General features: G+C 36.4%; 2 protein-coding genes across 2 annotated transcripts in view; one reads left to right on the top strand and one right to left on the bottom strand.

Annotated features, from left to right (window-relative positions):
* Nucleotides 1–26,481, bottom strand: part of LOC134661306 (proteasome subunit beta type-6) — a 265,514-nt gene that overhangs the window by 197,287 nt on the left and 41,746 nt on the right. The gene's annotated exons all lie outside the window — the stretch shown is intronic.
* Nucleotides 1,110–8,858, top strand: LOC134661298 (peptidyl-prolyl cis-trans isomerase). The gene is made up of 5 exons (XM_063517296.1): nt 1,110–1,418; nt 2,763–2,954; nt 4,163–4,363; nt 5,137–5,309; nt 8,703–8,858. Exons 1-5 carry the CDS (start codon nt 1,209–1,211, stop codon nt 8,845–8,847), a joined length of 921 nt encoding a protein of 306 aa, XP_063373366.1. The 5' UTR covers nt 1,110–1,208; the 3' UTR covers nt 8,848–8,858.

Raw genomic sequence — 26,481 nt, 5'->3', positions numbered from 1 at the left:
ACACGATGGGCCAGCGCCGGCCACTCCAAGGGACGCAGCCATGCGGTAGAATGAGATAGCAATATCACTTGCTCCCTCTACGGCATAAATGCGTCCCTTGGAGTGGCCGGCGCTGGGCCATCGTGTAGAGGAGCCATAAATACACATATTATATACAAATATTACAAATATTATATCTATGATTAAGATGTTTCATTCCACAGATTCCACTTACCCGTCATTCCCTCCAAATTTTGTGAACATTATCGTTTTCGAGGTTGAATCGCCTCGTGCTTATTTTTTACTAGTACATATATAATTTATTCGTAATACGGAAAAGTAACTTCCGCACACCGGTTTTGTAAGGTATCATCATGTTTTCCCATTTATCCCAAATCACAACGAATATTTAAAGTTTGAAACGAATGACGTTTAGTGACTGCTAATAACATATATGAATCTAGTATAACTGGATTGGGCATGAGTGGTGGGGATAACTGACAGAACGGGATAGTCTTATGTATCTTTCAGTAGGTGTAGCAGCGAAAGCGCTATTATTGTTTGTCCTTGTCACAGTCTCACATCTTGTTTTATTCCCCACCGTAAATTGACGACCGTGATTGGTCGAATTCATTTGTTGCCCACCATAACAAATAAATTCGACCAATCATAGCGGCGCAATGCGATGCTATGATTGGTCGAATTTATATGTTTTGTCCCTCACGGAGGCACGCGTAGACCACTTCTATAGGATGCTACCTTCTATGGCTAATAAAAATAGTTTTTTAATTAGCTGTCAAATTATTGTGCTATTACGCTGCATTGCAGACTTTCTTGGCCTTACTCTAACAAACTATTATATTAAATCGTTAAAATATCGTTTTTAACCAGATTTTAAAGGGCGCGGCAGGGCTAAAACCAAATGCGCGACTCAACAATGTGTGTTTTATAAGGTTTGGTCAGTTTGATCTACATCCTTTTTTCCTGATTATTGGATTGTGCGTTGCTTGGCTGTCCATTAACCGAAATGACAACTGCGAATCGAAGAAAAAAAAATGGCCGGCGGCGTCATGCATTGCATGTCATAATTATTATTATAAATCATTATCAACACCGAAACTACATATTCCCATTAAGTACATCTTTTGTGCGCTAAAAGAGACTATTCTGAGTCTAAATTGGCTCGTTGTTTTATTTGAGGTAGTCACGTGTCAAAAACTGTAATTAAAATGACAAGCAAACCTAATTCTAAGCGCACAATTTATGTCGGTGGCTTGTCTGAGGAAGTAAATGAGAAAATTCTTAACGCTGCGTTTGTGCCCTTCGGAGAGCTTGTTGATGTCCAAATACCACTGGATTATGAAACTGAGAAGCACAGAGGTTTTGCGTTTATTGAATTTGAGAACGCCGAGGATGCTTTGGCTGCCATCGATAACATGGTAAGTGGTATGATCGTTTATTTTATAGTTTGGGCATACTAATGTTATTATGCTATCTACATACCTTCGGTATCGTACTATTGACTTACTACTTAATACTACATGTTAGAACACAACTGAGGGTTAATGGTTCTTCATACAAATAAACAAGAAAAACACATGACTCAGTTGTTTAGCCAGTGTACTGTAGATACAAAATGTTTGTACCTTATTGACCTGATATAAAGTCACATGGTTGTTACTTAAATCTTTTAAGACTAGTTTCCTGACAATGTGTGGCTTTTCTGCCAGCATGTTCCCCCTACACCCGGGTTAACCTTATTTCAACAAAACCAAAGGTTGGTATTTATGACAACCTTAACAAAGTCACATAATGTCAAGTAAATTAACTTTCCTACTGCTATAATTGGTTTGCCTGGGCCTTAAAATAGGGGTTGGGAAAGATAAGAAGAACAGCAAAATGTTATAGCAGACAACAGTTTAGGAATCTCAAAGCATCACAGCCAAAGTGGCGAAATATATAGTAATGCACCTTTGTTACATTATGTTTGGTCATTTTGGCTGTGACTATCTATTTGATGCTGACTGGACATATGGAACCCTACTAGTTTAAATAACCTCTGCTAGTAGTTTTAGTATACCAGGTGTGGCCTGTAATACTAGCAAAAATTAAAATGTAGGCTGTACTCCTCATTTGCTCAGTACTCCTCACTACCCAGCATTTGTTCAGCAACTTTTAAATATAACTTGATTATTGATTTTTAGAACACTTTAAAGTTTATTCTAAGATGCATTGTATTGCGAATTTTGTAATGTTTAAAATGTGACAAGCAACATCAATTACACTGATGACAGTGTACATTGAAATATATAATTTGTATGGAAATGGGAACTCTAAAGACTTCATAATTTTTAAAAGTTGCTGAACAAATGTTGGTTAGTTTGAGAAGTACAGCCTACAGTTTAAATATTGCTCATGTTATAGGCCACACCGTGTATATAGTCAGAGTAACATTTTAATAATAGAGTTTTGATTTGAGAATCTTATGGCCTGTACAATTGCACTTTAGCCATGACCATTTGCAGGGAGGGCAATAACTAAATGTTGGTAGGTTCAGGTAATTTGATATTAAACAAGATGAAGAATGATGGTAGTTTAAAAATATATTTTAATATCTGTTAGTATCATTCTTTTTATGCCAAAAATAGACAGTGTGTTAGGTCATGACTTCATTAGCACTTGATGTGGCTAAGGGACACTTTATCTATAAAAAAAATGCTGATTATCAATAATGCAATATGTAATAATCTGCATATGATATATTGTACTATTGGTATTTGCAGAATGATTCCGAGCTGTTTGGACGCACAGTCCGAGTAAATATAGCAGCACCACAGCGCATAAAGGAAGGGTCAACTCGCCCTGTCTGGTCAGAAGATACATGGCTCCAAAAACATGCTGGAGAAACACTGCCTTTAGCCAAAGATGGTGCAGAAGACGAAGCGCAAGAGGTGTCTGTATCTCAGGCTAACATAGTAAGTTTCATCTCATACTAAATAATGTTTTCAATATTTTAATATTTATATACAATAGACGGAACGGCACACGCCCCTGCCCGCTGTGTGGACACACAGAGTGAACAATATTGGTTATCTACGGTAGTAATTTTCCCACCTGTTACTGTTGGTGGTAACTGTGGTGGATTTATTTCTCAGAGAGAAGAACAGAGAAGAATTGAAACTATTTATAGCACTTTAAGATATCAAGGTGTCCACTACAAACTTCTGTTATGTAGATAAAGGGTTTGTTATAACTGTAGGTGTAGGGTGGATTTCAAAAACCAGTGAAAAATTTAATGTTGGTCTTTATAAAATAAGAGTATTTAGCAACTTTTACCCCTAGTAACTTATTTATTAATTTTCAAGTTACTTTTGTCACACACAGATAATAAATTATGACGCATCAAGGCGGTTTGTTTACTGAGAGCATAATCGAAATTTAGTTACCTGCCTCTTTATCGCTAATATGTAGAGATGCACCGGATATCCGGTTACTATCCGGTATCCGGCCTATCCGGCCGTTATTTTAGTATCTGGCCGGATACCGGATAGTGATCTACTATCCGGCCGGATACCGGATAGTAAAATTAATACATTTTGGACGATTTTGGGGTAAAAAATGGAATCTAAAAAACAGTCACGGTCATAATGCTAACGACACAGTAGATAGAAATGAATACGTAACCAATGTCACACAATACACTTATTTGTTTACACAAAAATACGCGCGCGCACTTGTAACTATAAACGAACTTACTACGTAATGACATGATAAAACTCGTTACGATCCTAGAAATGTGTCCGCGCGAACGTTCACTACGAAACAGGTCGAAACCTGCACGACGCGCACCTGCAAAACTCAAAATATAGGTATAGTTCCGCCGGTCGAATATCCGGCGGCCGGATACCGGATATTCGGCCAGTGTCCAAGCCGGATATCCGGTATCCGGTATCCGGCCAAACAACTATCCGTTGCATCTCTACTAATATGCAAGAGTGTTAAAGAGTTATTAGTGTCATTACCATAGTATGGTTGTAATCACTACCTTACTTTCTTATTTTTCAAAAGCGATAAGTACTTAACTTTAAATTTAAGCCACAAATGTTTGGATAAATACCATAAATATACTCAATTATAGCCATCTGTTAGATAGATATAACAACAAATTATTATTAATTTTCAGATTCCGGCCAAACCTGCAGAGAAACGGAATCCTCAAGTATATTTCGACATAAGTGTCTCAAAGCAGGAACTTGGACGGATAATTATTATGCTACGAGCTGATGTTGTGCCCAAAACTGCTGAGAACTTTAGAGCTTTGTGTACGCACGAGAAAGGGTTTGGGTACCAAGGCAGCAGTTTCCATCGAATAATACCCGATTTTGTATCCTTTACTTAAATTTAAGAATTTTGAAGTTTGCACTATTAGTGGAGAGACAACAGACGAATTGAGTAAAAAACACGTTGTGGTTGTGACTATCTCAAAATCCCAAAACAAATGAAATAAATTAATTTTTAACAAGCAGAAATGCTATGCTATTAAGAGGAAAGGGGACCAAATAAACATAGTCCCCATTTTCCTCTATGGATATTAATATTATGGAAAATATGCTTATCATTTCATGTCATTCATGTATATTAACAAAAGCTATGATTGACTTTTTTAGATTTTTGATTATTGTAAAAATTAGGAGCGAAGAACTGATTTCATAGTTGTTTCTATTTGTGTTATAGTAATAAAAAATTCGAAAAAAATCAAATACGATATTTAAGAAAAAAAAAGCCCTTCTGTTTGTATTCAACAACAATATAGCCGTGGTTGATATTTTCAATAATGTTAATATACAGAGAGAAAAATGAGGACTACCTACGTTTGTATGAAAATGCGATTTCGCGCGGGGCGTCCACTTTCGTATTAAGCTTAGAATAAATTTGAAAGTGGAAAAAATGACTGCCTTGGATGAGACTTGAACTCACGGCCTCTGGATTGATACTCCAGCGCTCTGCCAAGCTCTGCTGAGAAAGTCCATCTGCTGAAAGATAAAAAATATTCTGCTTTCGCGAATTCTATGGTATTGTTAGTATACAAGCAGCGATACCGTTTAAGTTGTGTATTAGAAACTACAAACCTTTTAAACCTTAACTAATATAAATCAGATGTGTCAAGGTGGAGATTTCACGAATCATAATGGCACTGGTGGAAAATCTATTTATGGGAGAAAATTTGATGACGAAAATTTTACACTCAAGCATTCAGGACCTGGCGTGCTGAGTATGGCTAATTCTGGTCCAAACTCCAATGGGTCTCAGTTTTTCCTCTGCACTGCAAAGTAAGAATATGGCAAAATATTTTTCATCGCACCGGCCGGTAAAGGCTTTCTTGATTGTTTAAAAAATGATAAGAAAGTTGCATTTTATTCACATGTGCGGCAAAGTAATCCATTGCAAATCATCATTTAAAAGTAAATTCTACCAGCAAACATAAGAAAACAACTCAAAATTTGCATTTGATTACTTTGCCTCACATGTGAATAAAATGCAACTTTGCTATCTGTTTTTGAACAATCACGAGAGCCTTTACCAATAATTTATTGGTGTGGTAAAAATAATAATTTGGCGTTATTCATAAAAGCGCTACAAGTCTCAATTAGCTATTAATCGTTTGTCTTAATCTGTCATTCTGACTTATGAATTTGTAAGAAAGAGATAAATCATGACTTAACTAATTGAGGCTTGTAAAGTTGTATGAATAAGGAGGTTGTGAGTTATTCCTATAACACTGATATTCATATTCATAAATATATTTCAGGTTATCGATAATTAAAGATAAAATACGGAAAGCGCTAAACTAACATCAAAATAACTCGCGTTTATCAATTACATGTACAGGTTTCATAGCACATATAGTTTATTGAGTTTGTATGGCCCGAAACCTAAATTAGCATTGATTTGTTTTAAATTAAATAATTCGTACTCTCAATAATCTTTAATAGAAAAAAGCGGCCAAGTGCGAGTCGGACTCGCCCATGAAGGGTTCCGTATTTAGGCGATTTATGACGTATAAAAAAAAAACTACTTACTAGATCTCGTTCAAACCAATTTTCGGTGGAAGTTTACATGGTAGTGTACATCATATATTTTTTTTAGTTTTATCATTCTCTTATTTTAGAAGTTACAGGGGGGGGGACACACATTTTATCACTTTGGAAGTGTCTCTCGCGCAAACTATTCAGTTTAGAAAAAAATGATATTAGAAACCTCAATATCATTTTTGAAGACCTATCCATAGATACCCCACACGTATGGGTTTGATGAAAATTTTTTTTTTTAGTTTCAGTTCGAAGTATGGGGAACCCCAAAAATTTATTGTTTTTTTTCTATTTTTGTGTGAAAATCTTAATGCGGTTCACAGAATACATCTACTTACCAAGTTTCAACAGTATAGTTCTTATAGTTTCGGAGAAAAGTGGCTGTGACATACGGACGGACAGACGGACAGACAGACAGACATGACGAATCTATAAGGGTTCCGTTTTTTGCCATTTGGCTACGGAACCCTAAAAAACCGACTTCTCTAACTACTAGCCTAACCCACTTAACGGTGCTTATACTTTATTTGGTAATATGTATACATTTTATGGTAATCATAGTGGTTGATTTAGTTTAGGTATCATAGTGGTTTTCCGGGTCAAGGTCCGGGTCTGGGTCCGAGTCCGAGTACGGGCCCGAGTCCGGAGTCCGGGGCCCAATCCAAGTCAAAATCAAAATTGAAAATCACAAAACGTGTACTATGCGTCGTTGAGGAGTTCTGTTCTGATCATCATCAGCAGTTCCACTTCATCAAATGTCACTTTTTTTTATGTATATGCTTGATTTGTTGATGAAAATACAAAAATCTCTATACGCATGCCTTTAAGATTTGAGGAGTTCCCTCGATTCCCCATGGATCCCATCATCAGCACTCGAGCTTGACAAAAATGTAGCTTAAAAACTTAACTTGCTTAACAAACATAACGAAGAGGACAAATCGTCAGACGTGTGCTATGCATCGTTGAAGAGTTCCGTTCTGATCATCATCAGCAGTTCCACTTCATCAAATGTCACTTTTTTGAATGTATATGCTTGATTTGTTGATAAAAATACAAAAATCACTATATGTGTGCCTTTAAGATTTGAGGAGTTCCCTCGATTCCTCATGGATCCCATCATCAGAACTGGGTTTTGACAAAAACGGGACCAATCTGTATGCATATACATTCAATCAAAAAAATAATTTTCAAAATCGGTCCAGTAATGACGGAGATATGGAGTAACAAACATAAAAAAAAATAAAATAAAAAAAAAACATACAACCGAATTGATAACCTCCTCCTTTTAGATTTGGAAGTCGGTTAAAAATGAAAGTCAATGCGTCTCTGAGAGATAAGAGAAACCTAAAATAATAAGTGATACGTAGTTATAATGTTTTGATGTAGCTGGTCAAGCAGATCTTGTCAGTAGAAAGAGGCGGCAAATTTGAAAAATGTAGGCGCGAAGGGATATCGTCCCATAGAAAATTTGAATTTGGCGCCTTTTTTTACTGACAAGATTTGCTTGACCAGCTTTAGTTATACTACTTTATTATAATATTTATACTATAGGTACCTATTCGCTATGTGCATGACTGGTGCTGCCCTCATTTTGTCGGACTTTCTACGTTAAATCTTATGGAGTAATTAGTTCAAGCGGCTGGTTTTACTTTTTTCTGTAAAAATTAGAATGAAGCTTCTGTAAAACGAATCCTCAGCCAGCAAGTAGCTACTTCCGAACCTTGACAATAATGTACTATTGTATTTTAATTAGATATGCTATTTAGTTATGTATGCCATTTAGTAGACGTACTAACTTTTATTAGGTACTTTTTCTACTCCCGTACTTTTATTTGTCATTTAAAAGGTCGTACACACACCTTTAAACCCCTATGTTATAGTTGTCAAGACAAGTCTTTAGTCTATTCACCAAAAAAGTATCTGTGCATACACGCAGTATCTTTTTGGTACTTTTACGATACTTCGTGTATTTACCACTTAAAAAACATTGTATGAAATACATTGTTGCCAACCTAATTTTAATTGTCATCTCTGACAGATGAGTACTAACTAGTAGAAACAATAAAATTGCTTCAGAAGTCAGAAACGCGCATGTGACACCCGTAATATAGCAAGATCCATAGACTACGAACACCGCTTAGCGTTGCTTGTTAGTCTCCATAGGCTACTGTGGCCAAAATCGAGAAAAAAACTGTCCAAAATTGTAATTTAACTAAGAGCAAGTACCAGGGCCTCATGAGTTACAAGAAGGTGTCGCTGACCAACCGGCCGTGGGGCGCGGGGCGCGGTGGCCGGGTCGCGTATCTTAGCTTTTGGTTTGTTTACCTACATATGTCCTATATGATTCCACTTGTTTAAAGTATTATTTTTGTTGAAAGAAAAATATTTGTTAAATTTACAATTTTTTTTCAAAGTGCTTGGTCGTAGAAAAAGTATTGTATGCAACGTTGTTTAACTGAGTCAAAAAATACTCGTGGCGTCTTTATTAACAATTTTCGGCTTCGCTTCAAATTGTTACTCACGCCACTCGCCTTTTTTGACCCCTCTTAAACAACGGTTGCATAAAATACTATAACCATACCCCGAATATAACGAAATTCAATAAAAACACGGTGTATTGTATGTTTGTTTCAGAACTGATTGGCTAGACGGAAAGCACGTAGTGTTTGGGCACGTCATATCCGGATTGGATTTATTGAAGAAAATAGAAAGATATGGCAGTAAAAGTGGGACAGTTTCTGCCAAAGTAATAATAAGCAATTGTGGCGAATTACAATAAATTAAGTTTTCCGCTCAGTTTAAATATCCCGAACTACTCATAATAATACCTAGGTACCTACATGGCTAAAATTCTAAGTGTTCATTGTAAAACCGACTCTTGTAGTCTATTTTTTAATATAAAAAAGGTTTTATTTCGCACAAGATATCCATAGTAAACTTAATTTTTAATTCCGTGGAATTCTGACAGCTGTCATAATTTAACGTTTCAGGGAAACGCGTCTTGAATTATTTTCAATAGTTTTGAATTATACAATGTTAATTTTTGTTCAAAACCGTGTCGTATAACTTTGGAAGACGATTTTTACCATTTGCCGCCTGTTTTGGCTTGCGTTGGTTTCGACAAGTCGATACGTATCTTTGCCCTTTGAACCATTCCTAGCTACATCTCGTAGCTGCTATTTAGCAACATCTCTTATCGAAGCATGAGATTTATGATTGCTCGATTTTTAAATCGATATTTATCTGTATAAAAGTATATAATTTTCTTACCAATCAATTTCGCAACATAATTCGTATAAATCTTAAAGAAACTTAACGCTTCACTCATCTTATTAACACATACATTCGCTGCGTTACGGGAAGCATTTGGCCGTATGTGACTTTCCGCCGGTGCGGCAGCTATCTGCGCTTATACCCCCCGGTGCGGCGGTGGTTTTTCTATGTTCCGATTATGTGAGCTAGTTTTTCTAACACTTTTCAGCTTGTCATTTAAAGAGAGCTCTTCGCTGTACCTATTTTTAGGGTTCCGTAGCCAAATGGCAAAAAACGGAACCCTTATAGATTCGTCATGTCTGTCTGTCTGTCTGTCCGTCTGTCCGTCTGTCTGTCCGTCCGTATGTCACAGCCACTTTTCTCCGAAACTATAAGAACTATACTGTTGAAACTTGGTAAGTAGATGTATTCTGTGAACCGCATTAAGATTTTCACACAAAAATAGAAAAAAAAACAATAAATTTTTGGGGTTCCCAATACTTCGAACTGAAACACAAAATTTTTTTTTTCATCAAACCCATACGTGTGGGGTATCTATGGATAGGTCTTCAAAAATGATATTGAGGTTTCTAATATCATTTTTTTCTAAACTGAATAGTTTGCGCGAGAGACACTTCCAAAGTGGTAAAATGTGTGTCCCCCCCCCCTGTAACTTCTAAAATAAGAGAATGATAAAACTAAAAAAAATATATGATGTACATTACCATGTAAACTTCCACCGAAAATTGGTTTGAACGAGATCTAGTAAGTAGTTTTTTTTTATACGTCATATATCGCCTAAATACGGAACCCTTCATGGGCGAGTCCGACTCGCACTTGGCCGCTTTTTTTAATAGGTAGCATTATAAATCGTATTACGGCTCAACTCTACTTTCGCCGTATTTCTCATGGACATACCCTTTTCTTGTATGTATTTGTCCATGATTCGTTTCGTTGCTCGGATGTTAGGCCTCTCATTTTGTGAAATCAAAAGCATCCGAAATAATAATATTAATACCTAATAGCGTTCAATATTCGACTAAAACTGGAAAAGCGGCCAGTTGTCCTTTTACTTTTCGGATCTGTCTTTAACCACTTAAAAATATATAAAACGAAAAAAGCGGCCAAGTGCGAGTCGGACTCGCCCATGAAGGGTATTTAGGGGATTTATGACGTGTTAAAAAAAACTACTTATTAGATCTCGTTCAAACCAATTTTCGGTGGAAGTTTGCATGGTAATGTACATCATATATTTTTTTTAGTTTTATCATTCTCTTATTTTAGAAGTTACGGGGGGGGACACACATTTTACCACTTTGGAAGTGTCTCTCGCGCAAACTATTCAGTTTAGAAAAAAATTATATTAGAAACCTCAATATCATTTTTGAAGACCTATCCATAGATACCCCACACGTATGGGTTTGATGAAAAAAAATTTTTTGAGTTTCAGTTCTAAGTATGGGGAACCCCCAAAATTTTTTTTTTTCTATATTTGTGTGAAAATCTTAATGCGGTTCACAGAATACATCTACTTACCAAGTTTCAACAGTATAGTTCTTAGTTTCGGAGAAAAGTGGCTGTGACATACGGACGGATAGACAGTCAGACAGACAGACAGACAGACGGACATGACGAATCTATAAGGGTTCCGTTTTTTGCCATTTGGCTACGGAACCCTAAAAAGGAGCGAAGATTGAGGTAATTTGAAGACTGGGAAAGAAAACAATAAGAAAGCCGTTACTTAAATCAATTCTAAATGTTACTGAGCACTCGAGTACCTATAGGTACTAACTTTAAGACTACACGATGAAATCCAGCCGTATTCCAATGTCCCTAGTCCATACGTATTAAAACGAGAAGGTGTATGTTGAGTTATTTATTCCGGGGAAATGGGTAAGCTATATATACGAGGGGCGTTCAATAAAAAGTGAGAATGAGTATGTTACATACACCTTTTATTAAATATTATTTTATTTTTCGACATAGTCACCTTTTAGCATAATACACTTAGTATATCTTTTTTCTAAACTTAAAATTACATTTCTAAAAAAGGTTTCATCTTGAGTACTTAAAAAATCCTGTACTGGAGCGACTACCGCGTCGTCGTCTTCAAATTTCTTACCTCTCAGGTATTCCTTCAATCTCGGAAATAGGTAGAAATCACTAGGGGCGAGGTCTGGTGAATACGGAGGATGCTTAAGGATATCGAACCCAGCATCACGTATTGCAGCCATTGCAACGGCGGACTTGTGTGCCGGTGCATTGTCCTGATGGAACAACACAATTTTCGAGAGTTTACCTCGCCGTTTTTCACGGATCTCATTGCGCAATGTTGCTATTTGTTTGGCATATAAAGTGCCCGTAATAGTGGCTCCATGCTCGAGATACTCAATCATTACGACCCCTTTACCATCCCAAAAAACAGAGCCTATGACCTTACCGGCAGATGGGCCCACCTTGAATTTCTTCGGAGTTGGAGATGATGGCCTTTTCCATGTCATAGACTGCGGTTTCGTTTCAGGGTCGTAATGATGGAGCCATGTTTCGTCCATTGTTATAAATCGCGCCAAAAAAAGTTCCCTGTCTTGCTGTATCAGGTCCAAACCTTCTTGACAAATCTCGACTCTAGTTTGTTTTTGCGTGTCAGTAAGCATTCTGGGTACCCAACGCGCTGATACCTTTTTCATACCCAAGCGTTCATGTAAAATATTATGCACGCTCCCCGTTGAAATCTTTACATTTTCAGCAATAAAACGAACCGTGACACGACGATCCGCCAAAACTAAGTTTTCGACTTTTTTCACAATTTCTTCAGTTACTGCTGTAGTAGGGCGTCCGGAGCGGGGGTCATCCATGGTCGATGTTCTTGCACGTCTAAATTCGGCGCACCAACGTGCGACTGTCGAATACGGAGGAGCATTAGACCTTAAAGTGTCCCGTAAATCTAAATCGACTTGGTCCGTAAAAAAATTTTTCAAACACAAGTATTTGATAACGGCGCGCAGTTCAATTTTCTCCATTTTCGCTAACGTACTCAATAGCATCGCAAAGAAATCGCCGTATTTTTTTTTAAACAAAAAACAGTTAGTTTTTTTTTTCATGGCGATCAGCTAGGTAGATTAGCTTTACCGGCCAGTATTTACTTTCCTAATATTTAAAGAGTTTACATCTCATTCTCATTATATATTGAACGCCCCTCGTAATAAACACAAGCTTTTTTAGGCTTCCAATGGGGATCTGGTGAATTGTTTGACTTTTTGTTTCAAGCTCGTCATCACCATCAGTTTTTGCAGTGGTACAAGATATAAATTTGGTTGCCGAAGGCCACTGTATTTTTTAAATTCGGTGGTATCTTTTGCTTCCTGGTTGCTTTTTTTTACGGCTTAACTAAAGCCCAATATGTCTCGATCGGCCGGAGTTCAGGGCAGTTTGGTGGGTTCATCCATTAAGGCACTATTACCACGCTGTTGCGTTTGTACCATGCCATTGCTGTTTTAGCGTAGTGACAGGAAGCAAGGTCAGGCCAAAATTCAAAAGACTTTATGGCTTAGTATAAACCGCAACAGACGCTTTGAAGACACTCCTTTACATAAATGTCTTGGTTTATAGTCCCCTTGTAACAAAACTTTGGCTCTTCCGACCGCATGTGCACAAGGCTTGGCAAACAAAAAAACTTTTTTGAGAACTTACACTTTGTTTTTCTTCCCAAACAAAAAACTTTATGGGAATTTACACTTTTTTTTCTTCTTTATCAAGAACACTGCATCAGACAAGGGATGTCTGATACTGTATAGATCTTCGCCAGGTAACTGTTCATAGTCAGCAAAGACATATACAGCGAGCTCTGGTTTTGTTTTTCTCGGCGATTTGGGGCTACTTGTACCTTAAAAGTCTTCATGCCGATTATAGTTTTGCCTTTTGCATATATCTACGATGCAGACATTTTAACTTTTTTAGCAACGGCTCGCACAGACAGGTTGGGATTTTGCTGGAATATCTTCATGAACTTTCGTTCCTTATCTGCATCAACTGAGCCGTTTCCTAGTAGTCGTCATCCTCTCTTGAAAACGTTTTAATACATCACATCAGATACGGTTTGACTTACCGACATTTAATTCTTTTGCGAGTTTCTGATGCGACAAATGCGTACTGGGAAAGTGCTCTGAGACAATTCTATTACGCAAAGTTTCTTCTAATGAGGACATATTCAAATTATTGCTTTATAATCCGCAGCAGTAATGGAAATATTAGCATTGGTTTCCATAGCGACATAAAGCATAATTTTCCAGTATTGTATATGACATTAATTTAAAAAGTTAGACAAGAAATAAACGGCCGGATTTCATCGTGTAGTCTTTTGTCAGTCAGTAAGAACCAGGAAAACTATACTCATCCTTTTCTTTTGGGTGCTACTACTAGTGTAAGACAAAGATAGCATGATTCTCTCTCTGTCTGTGTTTGAAATGAGACAGTCATTTTGACAAACTATATCAAACGAAATCACGCTGTGGGTAACACTTTAGTGTGTGTATCGTTTTAACTTAACCATAGGAATGATTTTACTTTTTTTAGTTAATTACACAGTTTGGTCGAGATAGTGACCAGCAACTGCTTTTTTTTTGTGAAAAGATTGGTATCGTGGCTGAAAGGGCCAAGTCACCACCAAGGACGAGGAAAGGAACTTTACAGAAATAAGGATAGAGAAAAACAAGAAAGCGAAGATAAGTTAAAATGATTTATATGCACTGACAATCCAACCTCTAGACTGAGCTTAGGCCAATTCTTTCATAATTATGCTATTACAAAATCATGATTATTATTTTGTTGTGGTTTCTTCAGTGTTGCCAACTCGGAATTTGAAAAAAAAAAACGCCAGACTTATGTCTAGATTATGCCAGAAATATGCTAAATAATTATGAAATGTGCTAACAAAATGCTAGACAATATATAGGTAACTAAAAATGAGGGTCTTCCACATAAATCAAACAATGCTGAAAATTTTATAGAGTCAGACCAAGCTAACTTTGCACCGACTTGGTTAGCTAATGCCAAATTTCTTTGAAACGTGACGTTTATAGTGGCTCTCGACACTTTGTAGCTGTTGATGCAGAGAAGGCATAGCCCGATTCCCTCAGTTTAATTGTGACAAGAATGGCATATATTGGAAAATTTGGAAACAATTTAAAACAAGCCTTTGTGCTGTCAAATTTAATGTGATGTGGCTAATGTGAATTAGGCACAATAAAAAATATAGTTACACTCTGGCTGGCACACCCACTTTGTAAGTAGAAAAGGCGCAAAATTCAATTTTCTTATGGGAATTCAACCTTTCGCCTCAACATTTCTTTAAACATCAGTACTCTCTTCTATCAAAAGGCTGTATTCTTTTTCTCCAATGTCTTTTACTATTTCTTCCTGGAAATGTGGTTCTATGGAGCCGAAAGTCTGCACTCTTTCTGCCACTAAATCTCTTTTTGCAGACTTCCGACAGATGGTCTACACCTACAGTAAGGATTGATGCATGTTTGCATATAAATAACGACAATGCAGCTTCGGTTTTTTTTCGTGTCTTTTTTACAATAACAATTTTCTTCTGTGATGCGAGCGCTCTAGGTATCCTGGTGTGTTTGTTGGATGCTGTAAGAGTAGCATAATGTTTAATTAATGAATTTATTTAAGACACACAAATACACATGGAACATGTGTTTGTTGGATGATTAGGATGATATATGACGTTTTAAAACAGAAAACTATGCCTTGTAGTCGCACTTGCAATACTTGCAATATGCTCTAATTATATTTAGGTACATAACAACATCGCCTTATGGAAATCTGAAGGTTGGTTTGGTGGAGACTTAGTTCGAAGTAGGGCTTGCAATTCGAATATTCGAATATTCGAATTTGTCGAATATTCGACCTGTTTTGATATTCGAATATTCGGCCGCTCAGGTTTCGAATATTCGAATATTTTTTATTACTATAAAAAAATCTATGTCATCCGCTGTAGTTACAGTTTCTGTATGTTTTACGGGTATTTACAGTGAATGAGGAACGGTAGGTACCCAAATACGAAGGAAATAATATTTTTACTGTATTCCTCTTCGTGAATACAGTGAAACCTAACTCAATTTAAAAGAAAACGAAATCAAAAAGTATGTTATTTTTACGGTGCGTAAGTTTTAAGTTAAAGGGTCATTCTGTTTATTCAGTACAAGCGTACGTTAAGCGAATTTTTGAAGTCTAAACCTTGCCACTTATCGCAATTCTCAAATTTAATCATACCAAACCTGCCCAACTTGGTAATCTAACCATGCACCTTTAGCTGACGAATAATTCACCCAGTACTCAACTAACTTTTTCCCTTAAATGTTCCAATATTATATAATTAGCCGACCATTAGGAATAGTAACTTGCCAAAACAAATAAAGTCAATAAAGATTCAAAATACAATGAAATTAAAGGCCTTTTTACAGGCCTCTGAGTGATTACAAGTTAATTTAAATCGGAAAATAATTACCTACTAAAAAAATATCTTACATACCTAGGTGTTTGGATGGTTAAAGTAATATTATTTCACGCAACGACGCATTTATAATAAGTTTTATCTAGAAATATTAAATACGTCTAATTTTGGCGTTTTACTTGTTTTTATAAATGTGGGCATCTTATAAATAGTAGGATGATAAATCTAGTCAATTAAGTGGATTTCTGCCAAATATCCTTAGTTTTAGCAATATGTGAAAAAAGCTTTTGAATAAAAAGATAATAAACCGATTTCTCGTTCCTTTTCTTATTTTTTATAATATTCGAATAATTATTCGAATATTCGAATACGTCGTCAGAAAAAGTCGAATATTCGAATATCTGAAAGTTTCGAATATTTGCAAGCCCTAGTTCGAAGCACCCGTTAAACAGGCATTTATTTTCTTCGCCATTGCTCGCCTCAACGGATTTGCGTTTTCCATATTGGTTACCAAGGTAAGAGATATTTCTTAGATAATACCAGATTTATAATTCCACGCACAATTGTTAGAGTAAGACCAAAGAAAGTCTGCAGCGCTAGATTAAAAGTAGTTTTTAAAAATCAGTATGTGACAACACCACAGAAAATGGATTAAATAGTCTTGATACCGTTGAAGTGATACTTTCGTATTGTTTCTTTTCTCTGTTCTCTAACTTTTCGTTTTCTTCTAACTTCTTCACTTGCTGTTTTTGAAAATCTCTATCCACGCCACAAATTTGTCCTATACGTCCCTTTTTTCTCTGAGCAAGAAGAAATTGTTTGTCTTCTTCGATAACAATAGTCGTTAACGCGTCGGCATGGGCAATATCGAAAAGCCATTCCAATTTTTTCTTCCATGTTTTCCTTGTTTTCTAATACAAGTGACCGTTTTGCTTTGTTTTCTTTATTTTTCTTTAATCTTTGCCACTCCGAAAAATATTGTAATAATTTGGCTATTACATGTTTTTTTAGTCTGGTGGGAATACTTGCTTTTTCCCATATTTGTAATACATCGCAGGCAGTGTGTGTTGCGGAGTCTTTATTATTTAATTTCTCTATAATTTTATAATAGAAAAATGAACTCATTACTTCTTTAACAGACGGTAGTTTTGATTGAGGTAATGTTGGTGTCAGCTGCCCAATTAGCCATATATCTGTATTTTTTCTTGTTCTAATATCACTTTTACCAGCACTAGACGCCATTGTATGCCACTGTATGTATGTAGTCACTTATTGGAGTGAAAATAATGGTATTATACATCGACTTGCAATACCAAACACACGTCAACACGCTCAGAACGTTTAACACACTTGTACTCCGTATTCTTAGGTATTTAAATAAATGCAAACAACCAATTTGTAAGTTTTAGCGTAGAATATAACATTAATTGCTTAACTAACCAAATCTCTGAACTTCTATGTCACTGAACGACTTGACTAATGTGATTTTATGTATACCCTCAATTAGCTTCAAAAGTCATTTGAGGGTAGATTTACTAGATTTATTTATGTTTATTTAAATGCCGACAAATGCAAACTATAGATTGAAAAAACTACTGATGGCATAACAGAGTGTATTAGAATCACAAATGGCTTATTTAGGAGGTATTTAGTAACATGATTGTAGCGACATGAGCAGAAACAAATATGCGATTTTTTAAAAGATTTGATGGCTGGTAGCGACCCGTAAATGTTGTTTAATTGAGAAATAAAAAAATACGTGTTAGTTTTTTTAGCGATTGGAAGCATTTAAGTCTATGCCCCGTTAAAAAATATCATTTTGATTTTTTTGAAGCACCCTAATGTAGCTATTCTACAGCCGTTTTATGTTTTTAGGTGATAAAATAAGTGCTAAGTGTCGCCTAATTGTTTGTTGGGAACCTATAGACTTTCCATGTTTAAATGACACTTCATTCACCAGTCAAGCTAGCATGTAGGTACAGAGTCAACCTGAAAAGCAGTAAAAAATGCGAGCGCAGCGAGCGCGAAATTTTTTGTGAAATTATTGTGAAAGCGTGTTAAAAAGGCCGGGCCGGGCCTAAAAATCCGAAGTTCCCCAGTGAGGTGTGCTTTCATGTGAGGTCAAAGCCGTGTTTCAGGATAAGCTCAGCTAGAGCACAGACGCCAAACAATGTCCATTGTATTAAAAAGTTAGGCCGCAGGCCGAACTTGGCACAGCGAGGCCAACGGCTAAGCTAAAGAAGAGGAAATTTGGAAGACAAACCAAAAATTGAGGTAAAAAGTGAGGCTGAAGGTCGAGCTCAGCAATCTCCACATTACTGGCTTTCCATTGATGAGGTTTTAGGCCCTCGAGAGCCTGAAATTCGAGCTCGACATTACAGACTTTAATAGTAGTTTATGCAACAGTGATATAATAAGGGTTCTTAAAATTCAAGGGTCGAAGTTACAAAACGAGACGTAGTCGAGTTTTGTAAAAAAAGACCCGAGAATTTTAAGAACCAATTATGAGCTGTTGCATACATTACTTTTTCTATGACAGCTGCAGCAAAAAAAAAAAAAAAAAAAAAAAAAAAAAAGTTAATATTAAAAAAAAGAGTTATTATTAAAAAAAAAGAGTTATTATTAAAAAAAACGAGTTATTATTTAAAAAAAATTGAGTTATTATTACAAAAAAAAAAGAGTTATTATTTAAAAAAAAAAAGAGTTATTATTGTAAATGAAAACATACCTCTTTCAATCAAGATGATCGGAACTTGTATCTTTAAAAAAAATAAAGCAGTTGTATTATACTCATAAGATGACTGCTAGCAGTCATCTTATGAGCCTATAGACAAAGCATTCAAATGACATTGCTTTAGATATCACTGTCAGTCATTTAATTGACACATTTAAGTGCTGGAGTAGAAAAAAGCTATAAGATAACATAATTTAGGTTCATAATCATCTAATGTTTCTGTGTCTGTTAAACTGATATTGGACATTAGGTATGAGTAGGTACCATAAAAAAATTATTTATGAATTTTGGCTATTTGGAACAAATATTTTTTTTACGAGCGCGGGGCCACTGGGGCCCCCTAGCCGAGGCGGGGCCCATAGGCAGTTGCCTACTCTGCCTTAGGGTTAATCCGGCCCTGCCGCTACTAACTTTTAGTATGTTGTTGGGCATGCTATTTAGTCTCCAAAACTGCCGGGAGACAGCAGCGCCGGCCATCTACTTCAGCGGAATGACGTCATCAAAATGACTCCCGCCTCGTTGCGAATATTGCATATTGCGCCCAAAATATGCATTGCACATACTCGTGTGGTATATTAAATGAAAGCCAATTAAATATACAGGGTGGCCAACTTAGAGGTATACAACTTTTTTTTTGCCGCCATTTTATTTTGGCGGTAAATATGACAGTTATTGCATGAAAATTAGTTTGTGTAGATACGGCAAATTTATTATGGAGCGTTTTACGACGGAACAGCGTGTTTTAATCATTAAAAACAATAGAAACATTAAAAATAACGTTTCCCGGTCGATTAATTTCGAGAAACGGTGACATTGACTGGTCCCCAAGATCGCCTGATTTAACAGCTCCTGACTTTTTTCTGTGGGGCTATCTAAAGGGACGTGTCTATGCTAATAGGCCAACGAACCTTCAGCAATTAAAACAAAATATTCGAAACACTGTCGCTGAGATAACGCCAGAAATGTGTGAAAAAGTGATGAAAAGGGTTTGCATCTGCCATGCTGCTAGAGGTGGACATTTGTCTGACATTATTTTCCATGTGTAATTGCTGACCCTACATATTATATTTAACAAGGAATACTTAATATTTTTTATGTTTTATAGAATAAAATTTCAAAAATAAAGTGTATACCTCTTATTTGGCCACCCTGTACTATATTTAATTTACACACCGTGTACCAAAATATATAACAGTTTAAGAGCAATTCACAAAGAAATCAAAATTATGTAAAAAAATATTCGATTATTTGGGTTTCACAACCAAACCAAGAGTCGGACGTTAAAGCAACGTACTAAACATTAAAGATGACGTTTCAAGCCTTACATACTCGTATATATATGCAATATTTGCTGGCAATTTTAACCAACAAGGACTTACTTTACGGCAAATGTCATTATGAACACTTTAAAGAAGACTAAATTCTCAACAAAGTAGGTTAAAGTTAGAAGGCGATAAACCGAATAGTTTGTAAGATAGGTACAGTTGTTCAAAAATTTGCAAAATTTCCAAAATATAATAGTCTTAGACGTTTTTTTAAGTTTTCATCAATGTGATTAACTATGGACCCATTTTACGTCATAACATTAAAGTACACATCATTCGCAACAAAACGAGACCAATTTGGTCTATTAAGACCTGATAGTTCTTTAGACACAGCTGTTCCAAGTTGCTGAGGTGAGTAAACAAAATAATAGAAGGGTTTGTAAAATGAAATTCGACATAAGAAACAAGTAACTATTGTAATTTACAAAAAAAACATATAATAGTAATAACCTCATTGTGTATGCCGTACTGGAGGAAGTATTATTATTACTTTTTCTTGGACATCTTTGATGGACCAGGCTGATTTTTTAGGTCCATAGCACTCCTTTTGGGAAGAGCTTGCTTCGGTAGTATTTCTATACATCGACCGGCTCAGGCAGCTCGAAATCGTCATCTGATGGTGGGTCATCGATGAATAGTTCGTTAATGTCGAGGTCTGGTTTGTTCTCGCAAGATTGGCCGCTGCAGTGGTTGCAAACAGCCGAGCATTTAAGACCTGCTTTTCTGCAAGTACAACTACTGGTACACCTTTTTTGCAGTTGCAAGAAATCATTTTTAGCAGGGGTTGAGGAGCTGGTGGTTTCGTCATCATTTGAGGAATAAGGCCTCGAGCGTTTCGCATCCAGCCCCAATTGAGGGGGTTCTTTTCGTTTCCCAGCCAAATCTGTACCTACCTAAAACAAAACCAACAACAAAATTAATATCGTAACTTTTAAACATGTAATGAATAATATCGTTTGAAGCAGGAAGGTAATTATTACTAGCGAAGGTCGTTAAGGTTTTGAGATTCACTGTTGCCTCCATACAGTGAAACTAGGAAGCACTCTCCTGCTTCGGTGACCTGCTTAGGTGAGGCATTGGGGCTTAGGAAACCCGCAGCGTTTTGTTCAAGGCGCGGTAGTTTTTTCAGTGTGGAGAGAAATTTCATGTTTCCTTGGGCCAAAAACTGCTGAAGTAGTGTCGCAGCCACTGAAGGCGTGAATGACCAGCGCCATTACGGGTTGTGCTTGAAGGACATCACCGGGTAAGTGACATCAGGGTTTTTTCGTATGCCACATTTTTCAAAAAATAAATCTTTTCTCCATCTTGTGAGAAACCACAAAGCATGACCAACAAATCTATGTCCTCGCCGGCGATCTTCACTACGTCATATGTCGAGGACATGGACATGGCTGTGGTTACTACCGGTCAGCATCTTCCTCTGTCTGTAGTGTCAGAATATTGTTCCTCTCCAAGTGCACCTTTAGCATTCGAAAAGTTGAGCAATATCGGAAAAAAACGTTACCGGACTCTTTACGGCTCGGCCACTACATTGAGCGATTTGCGACGGCGGCAGCGATAATAACCATAGGTTGGAGCGACACACTGAGCTAGCCCGAGGACAGACAGACAGACGGACATGGTGAAACTAAAAGGGTTCTTAGTTTACTACGGAACCTTAAGTAATGAAGTAGGGGAGAAGTGGCATGAAAGAGCCAGTTTTCTTTACGGAGGAAAAAAGTCTACTTACAATTTAAAAAATGTTATTATTTTGTTTGTAAATTATTCTTTATTTATTTGAGCATGTAATTTCGTACAAACAATTCTTAAACAATATATAAAAATCAACGAAATATGCATTTCAAAAAAATGTGCAATTTGGCTCTTTCAAAACAGTTCAGTATTGAAAGAGCTGCTACAAGTTTTGAAAGAGCCGGTTCGTATTACAACGCTTAATTAAGAAAATTATCAAAAATAATAATAAATGCGACATGAAAAAAAAACTCTTAATACAATTATAACAAATTTCTTTAAGTTAGTTATTAACATTTTTGAGAAAATTTTAATTCTATCAGTCATTTTAAGTAATCGTTTGTAACGCTTTAATCTTAACATAATGAATCAGTCATAGGTACATATACCTACTATATAACCTTACATATAGGCGGCTTTTTATTAATAACAGTCTCTAAAATAAATAAAATATAAACCTTCTATCAAACAAAACCAACATCAATAAATCTTTAGGAACTTCAAAAGTAATATTGCTAACTTTGAGCTTAAATATCTCTCTATTCACTAATTATAAAAATCAGACTGTTAGCAAGATGGAATATGTAACATATTTTTCTCATAATTAGAAACATAATATTTAACACATAACATAAGATATTATCTTACAAAAATCTCATTGGCCTTGGCATAATCAAATTTATTTTCTTAGTTTGTTGTCTTGTTAAGCCATAGCACATTTTAGAAGCAGTCTTTAAATAATCCGCTAGCATGGTCTCCTGGTCAGATGTAAAAATACGCTTATTTCCTGTATTAGGACAGTGTTTATAAGGTAATTCATCAGCATGCTTTGCTTTTTTAACTATGTTTGCTAAATAAGCCCTCGATATATTGAAGATAAGTGCAGTTTTATTTATAGACTGACATTTTTCTAAAACTTCAGCGACTGCCTCTTCAATTACCGATTTTTCGGGTTTTTTTCGACCAGCGTTCTCCATAATGCAATATCTGAAGCAAATAATTTAATAACACATTAAAAATGTGGGTATATAGTATTATTTTATTTTAATTAAAAATAATAATTTCAAGGTTATGAAAGAGCCGGCTTTTTCAAGGCCCATTCATCCGGCTCTTTCACTACTGGTTCCAGAAAAAAATATAACCTTCAAAATAACAACAATATCAAACCTTTTGCAGCTTAGTTTTTATGAAGCTATAAGGCCAAATATATGCACAAACTGAATCTATAATCCATTTGCCTATAATTGTTAACGAAAAAATACCAAAAAACGACTTAAATGAAGCAAAAAACTTACTTTTGAGTGCCAAAATCTTTCACTCGATGTCTGTTGGTTTCGGCGAACTGTCAAATGTTTGTGGGTGATGGGAAATCAGTGTTGCCACCTAAAAATAATATTGCTAACCAAATCTGTTCTAAAACTACCGAAATAATGCAAATATGGCTCTTTCAAAACCTGGCTCTTTCATGCCACTTCTCCCCTACTAATAATATACATAGCTAAAACGATATGTACGAACAAATAAAAAAACATTTATTTTTAAATCTTAATCGTTTATTTCTGACGTTTCCTCAGTTTAATGACGTTTTCAAAAAAAAAAAAAGTTAAGTGGCCATAACTTAGTAAAGACTTTCAAGGACAAATATAGCGAACCTAATGGCTGTTTTCGAGTTTTTGCAAATAGTGTATTTTGGCAGACGGGTAACTACGGAACCCTACACTAAGCATGGCCCGACATGCTCTTGGCCGGTCCCTACTAAAGATCCTATTTCATGACCATGTACTTATGTGATATTAACAGTAGGAGTTGGAAGTGACCAATTCTGACCCTTACGGCTCATGGCGTCGATCCAGTGCATAACAAGTGCTGCGCGCGTTTCCCGCGAGAGGTGCCAGATTTACCGCCAGTTTCCCAAGCGGTGCTGCGTAACGCAGACGGTTGCAAGGGAAAGGGCGCACAGTTTTATCGGGCTTTTTACTTACATCAATTTGTGGCAGATAAAATGTACTCCGACCAATTATAAATATTTGGGCAATCACATTTTTTGAGTGGTAGAAAGTTTTGTTCAGGTAAGCTTTTTTCTCTACGCAAGGTTTGTAGGTACTTTATTCACAGGCACTTTAAGATGAAAGTGGAAGACTCGTGCGAAACCACCTTTTCATAGAAACGTAGTCCTCATTTTCCTCTCGGGATATTAACATTATTGAAAATATTTTGACACAATTAGTTGTATATCAACCAGCTAGAAAAAAAAAACAACGTAGGGGCTACGTATGATTTTTTTCGACTTTTTAACTATTATTATAGCAACATTTAAAAAAATGTATGGATTCGCTTTGACTATTATACCAACATCAAATTATGCAAAAATATATTCCGTATTCCTCTCTGGAGAGGAAAATGGGGACTACGTTTGTATGGAGAAGCGGCCTTCCCCTTTCCTCTTAACGGCGTTCATCAGGGCTTTTGTTAGGATTATAGTGATGTCTTACAATTAATTATTATGACATGATTATTGTTTTGCGTAGATATTTTAAAACTTTAGAAGAATATTTTCACTTTTTATGATGAATTTTATTTGTCATTTATTTATTACTTAGGTTTATTCATTGAAACAATATGCTTTGGCATAATACCTAAGTAAATCCAAAAATAAAACTAAAAAGAACATCAAGATACACTTAAGAGTCATAAAAATGGGTCATGCTGTATGGACATTTCTATACCACGTTTTTATTGATTATATGTAATACTTTTTAGTTATGGCGAAGCGACATCTTTGATCTCAGATTTTTCTCTCATTTTATCTGCAATCGACTGTTTTAGCCATAATCAGATGTTATGTCTTTTTTGAGGGTTTTGAGAGGTATTCCATTAAATACTCTCTCTTCACTTTGATATAATTTATCTTCTAGTGCCACTTACGAGGGGCGTTCAATAAAAAGTGAGAATGAGTATGTTATATACAACTTTTATTAAATGTTATTTTATTTTTCGACATAGTCACCTTTTAGCATAATACACTTAGTATATCTTTTTTCTAAACTTAAAATTCCATTTCTAAAAAAGGTTTCATCTTGTGTACTTGAAAAATCTTGTATTGCAGCGACTACCGCGTCGTCGTCTTCAAATTTCTTGCCTCTTAGGTATTCCTTCAATCTCGGAAATAGGTAGAAATCACTAGGGGAGAGGTCTGGTGAATACCGAGGATGCTTAAGGATATCGAACCCAGCATCACGTATTGCAGCCATTGCAACGGCGGACTTGTGTGCCGGTGCATTGTCCTGATGGAACAACACAATTTTCGAGAGTTTACCTCGCCGATTTTCACGGATCTAATTGCGCAATGTTGCTATTTGTTTGGCATATAAAGAGCCCGTAATAGTGGCTCCATGCTCGAGATACTCAATCATTACGACCCCTTTACCATCCCAAAAAACAGAGTCCATGACCTTACCGGCAGATGGGCCCACCTTGAATTTCTTCGGAGTTGGAGATGATGGCCTTTTCCATGTCATAGACTGCAGTTTCGTTTCAGGGTCGTAATGATGGAGCCATGTTTCGTCCATTGTTATAAATCGCGCCAAAAAAAGTTCCCGGTCTTGCTGTATCAGGTCCAAAGCTTCTTGACAAATCTCGACTCTAGTTTGTTTTTGCGTGTCAGTAAGCATTCTGGGTACCCAACGCGCTGATACCTTTTTCATACCCAAGGGTTCATGTAAAATATTATGCACGCTCCCCGTTGAAATCTTTACATTTTCAGCAATAAAACGAACCGTGACACGACGATCCGCCAAAACTAAGTTTTCAACTTTTTTCACAATTTCTTCAGTTACTGCTGTAGTAGGGCGTCCGGAGCGGGGGTGATCCATGGTCGATGTTCTTCCACGTCTAAATTCGGCGCACCAACGTGCGACTGTCGAATACGGAGGAGCATTAGACCTTAAAGTGTCCCGTAAATCTAAATTGACTTGGTCCATAGAAAAAAATTTCAAACACAAGTATTTGATAACGGCGCGCAGTTCAATTTTCTCCATTTTCGCTAACGTACTCAATAGCATCGCAAAGAAATCGCCGTATTTTTTTTTAAACAAATAACAGTTAGTTTTTTTTTTCATTGCAATCAGCTAGGTAGATTAGCTTTGTCGGCCAGTATTTACTTTCCTAATATTTAAAGAGTTTGCATGTCATTCTCATTATATATTGAACGCCCCTCGTAGTGCCTCTGGTCTAGCCGCAGTATTTGCCACCTTTTCAGCCTACTCGGATTGTCATTGGTGTTTACCAAGTCCCTTGCAAGTTCGTTTGTATGTTTTTTTAGTCGTTCTTTGTACTTAACACAATATCTGTTAACTTCCTCTTTGATTCTTGGAATCTTTAGGTATTCATGTATCTCTGTGTTCTTTGCAAACCATGGTGCACATGTTACAGCTTCATCTGAATTGAAAACGAAAAGTTTCATGCCATGCGATTAAAAAAAAAGTGGCGAATTTAGATAACATTTAAATACATTTCTGCATGTACACGTCTCAAGATATTGACGTGTACATGCAGGTATTTATTTAAATAAGCTGCTAAACCGGGTAGAGCCAGTGCGATGGAAATAATATCTTTAAGCCACTGGTTTCACTGCACTGCATTGGATTTACACTAATGTGCCGACAAACATGGTATCGACTGCGCCAAGAAGGTTCGACCGTGTGTTCTTAGCTTAGAGCATTTATTTCATAACCGGAGTCGCCTTTAAGAGCTTACCCCTCTGCCTAAGACCTTGCAGTTGCACAATTGTGCAAACTTTTGTCTGGACTGACGTTTATCTAATGTAAGTTACGTACAAATAGCCATACATTTGACGTTACCCTCCCCCGCAAAAATCAGACTGCGGACTGTTTTGTACAGGAAACTTCT

This window comes from Cydia amplana, chromosome Z (genome assembly GCF_948474715.1).
Source record: "Cydia amplana chromosome Z, ilCydAmpl1.1, whole genome shotgun sequence".
NCBI lineage: Eukaryota > Metazoa > Arthropoda > Insecta > Lepidoptera > Tortricidae > Cydia > Cydia amplana.
This window is presented reverse-complemented; position numbering and strand designations above follow the sequence as displayed.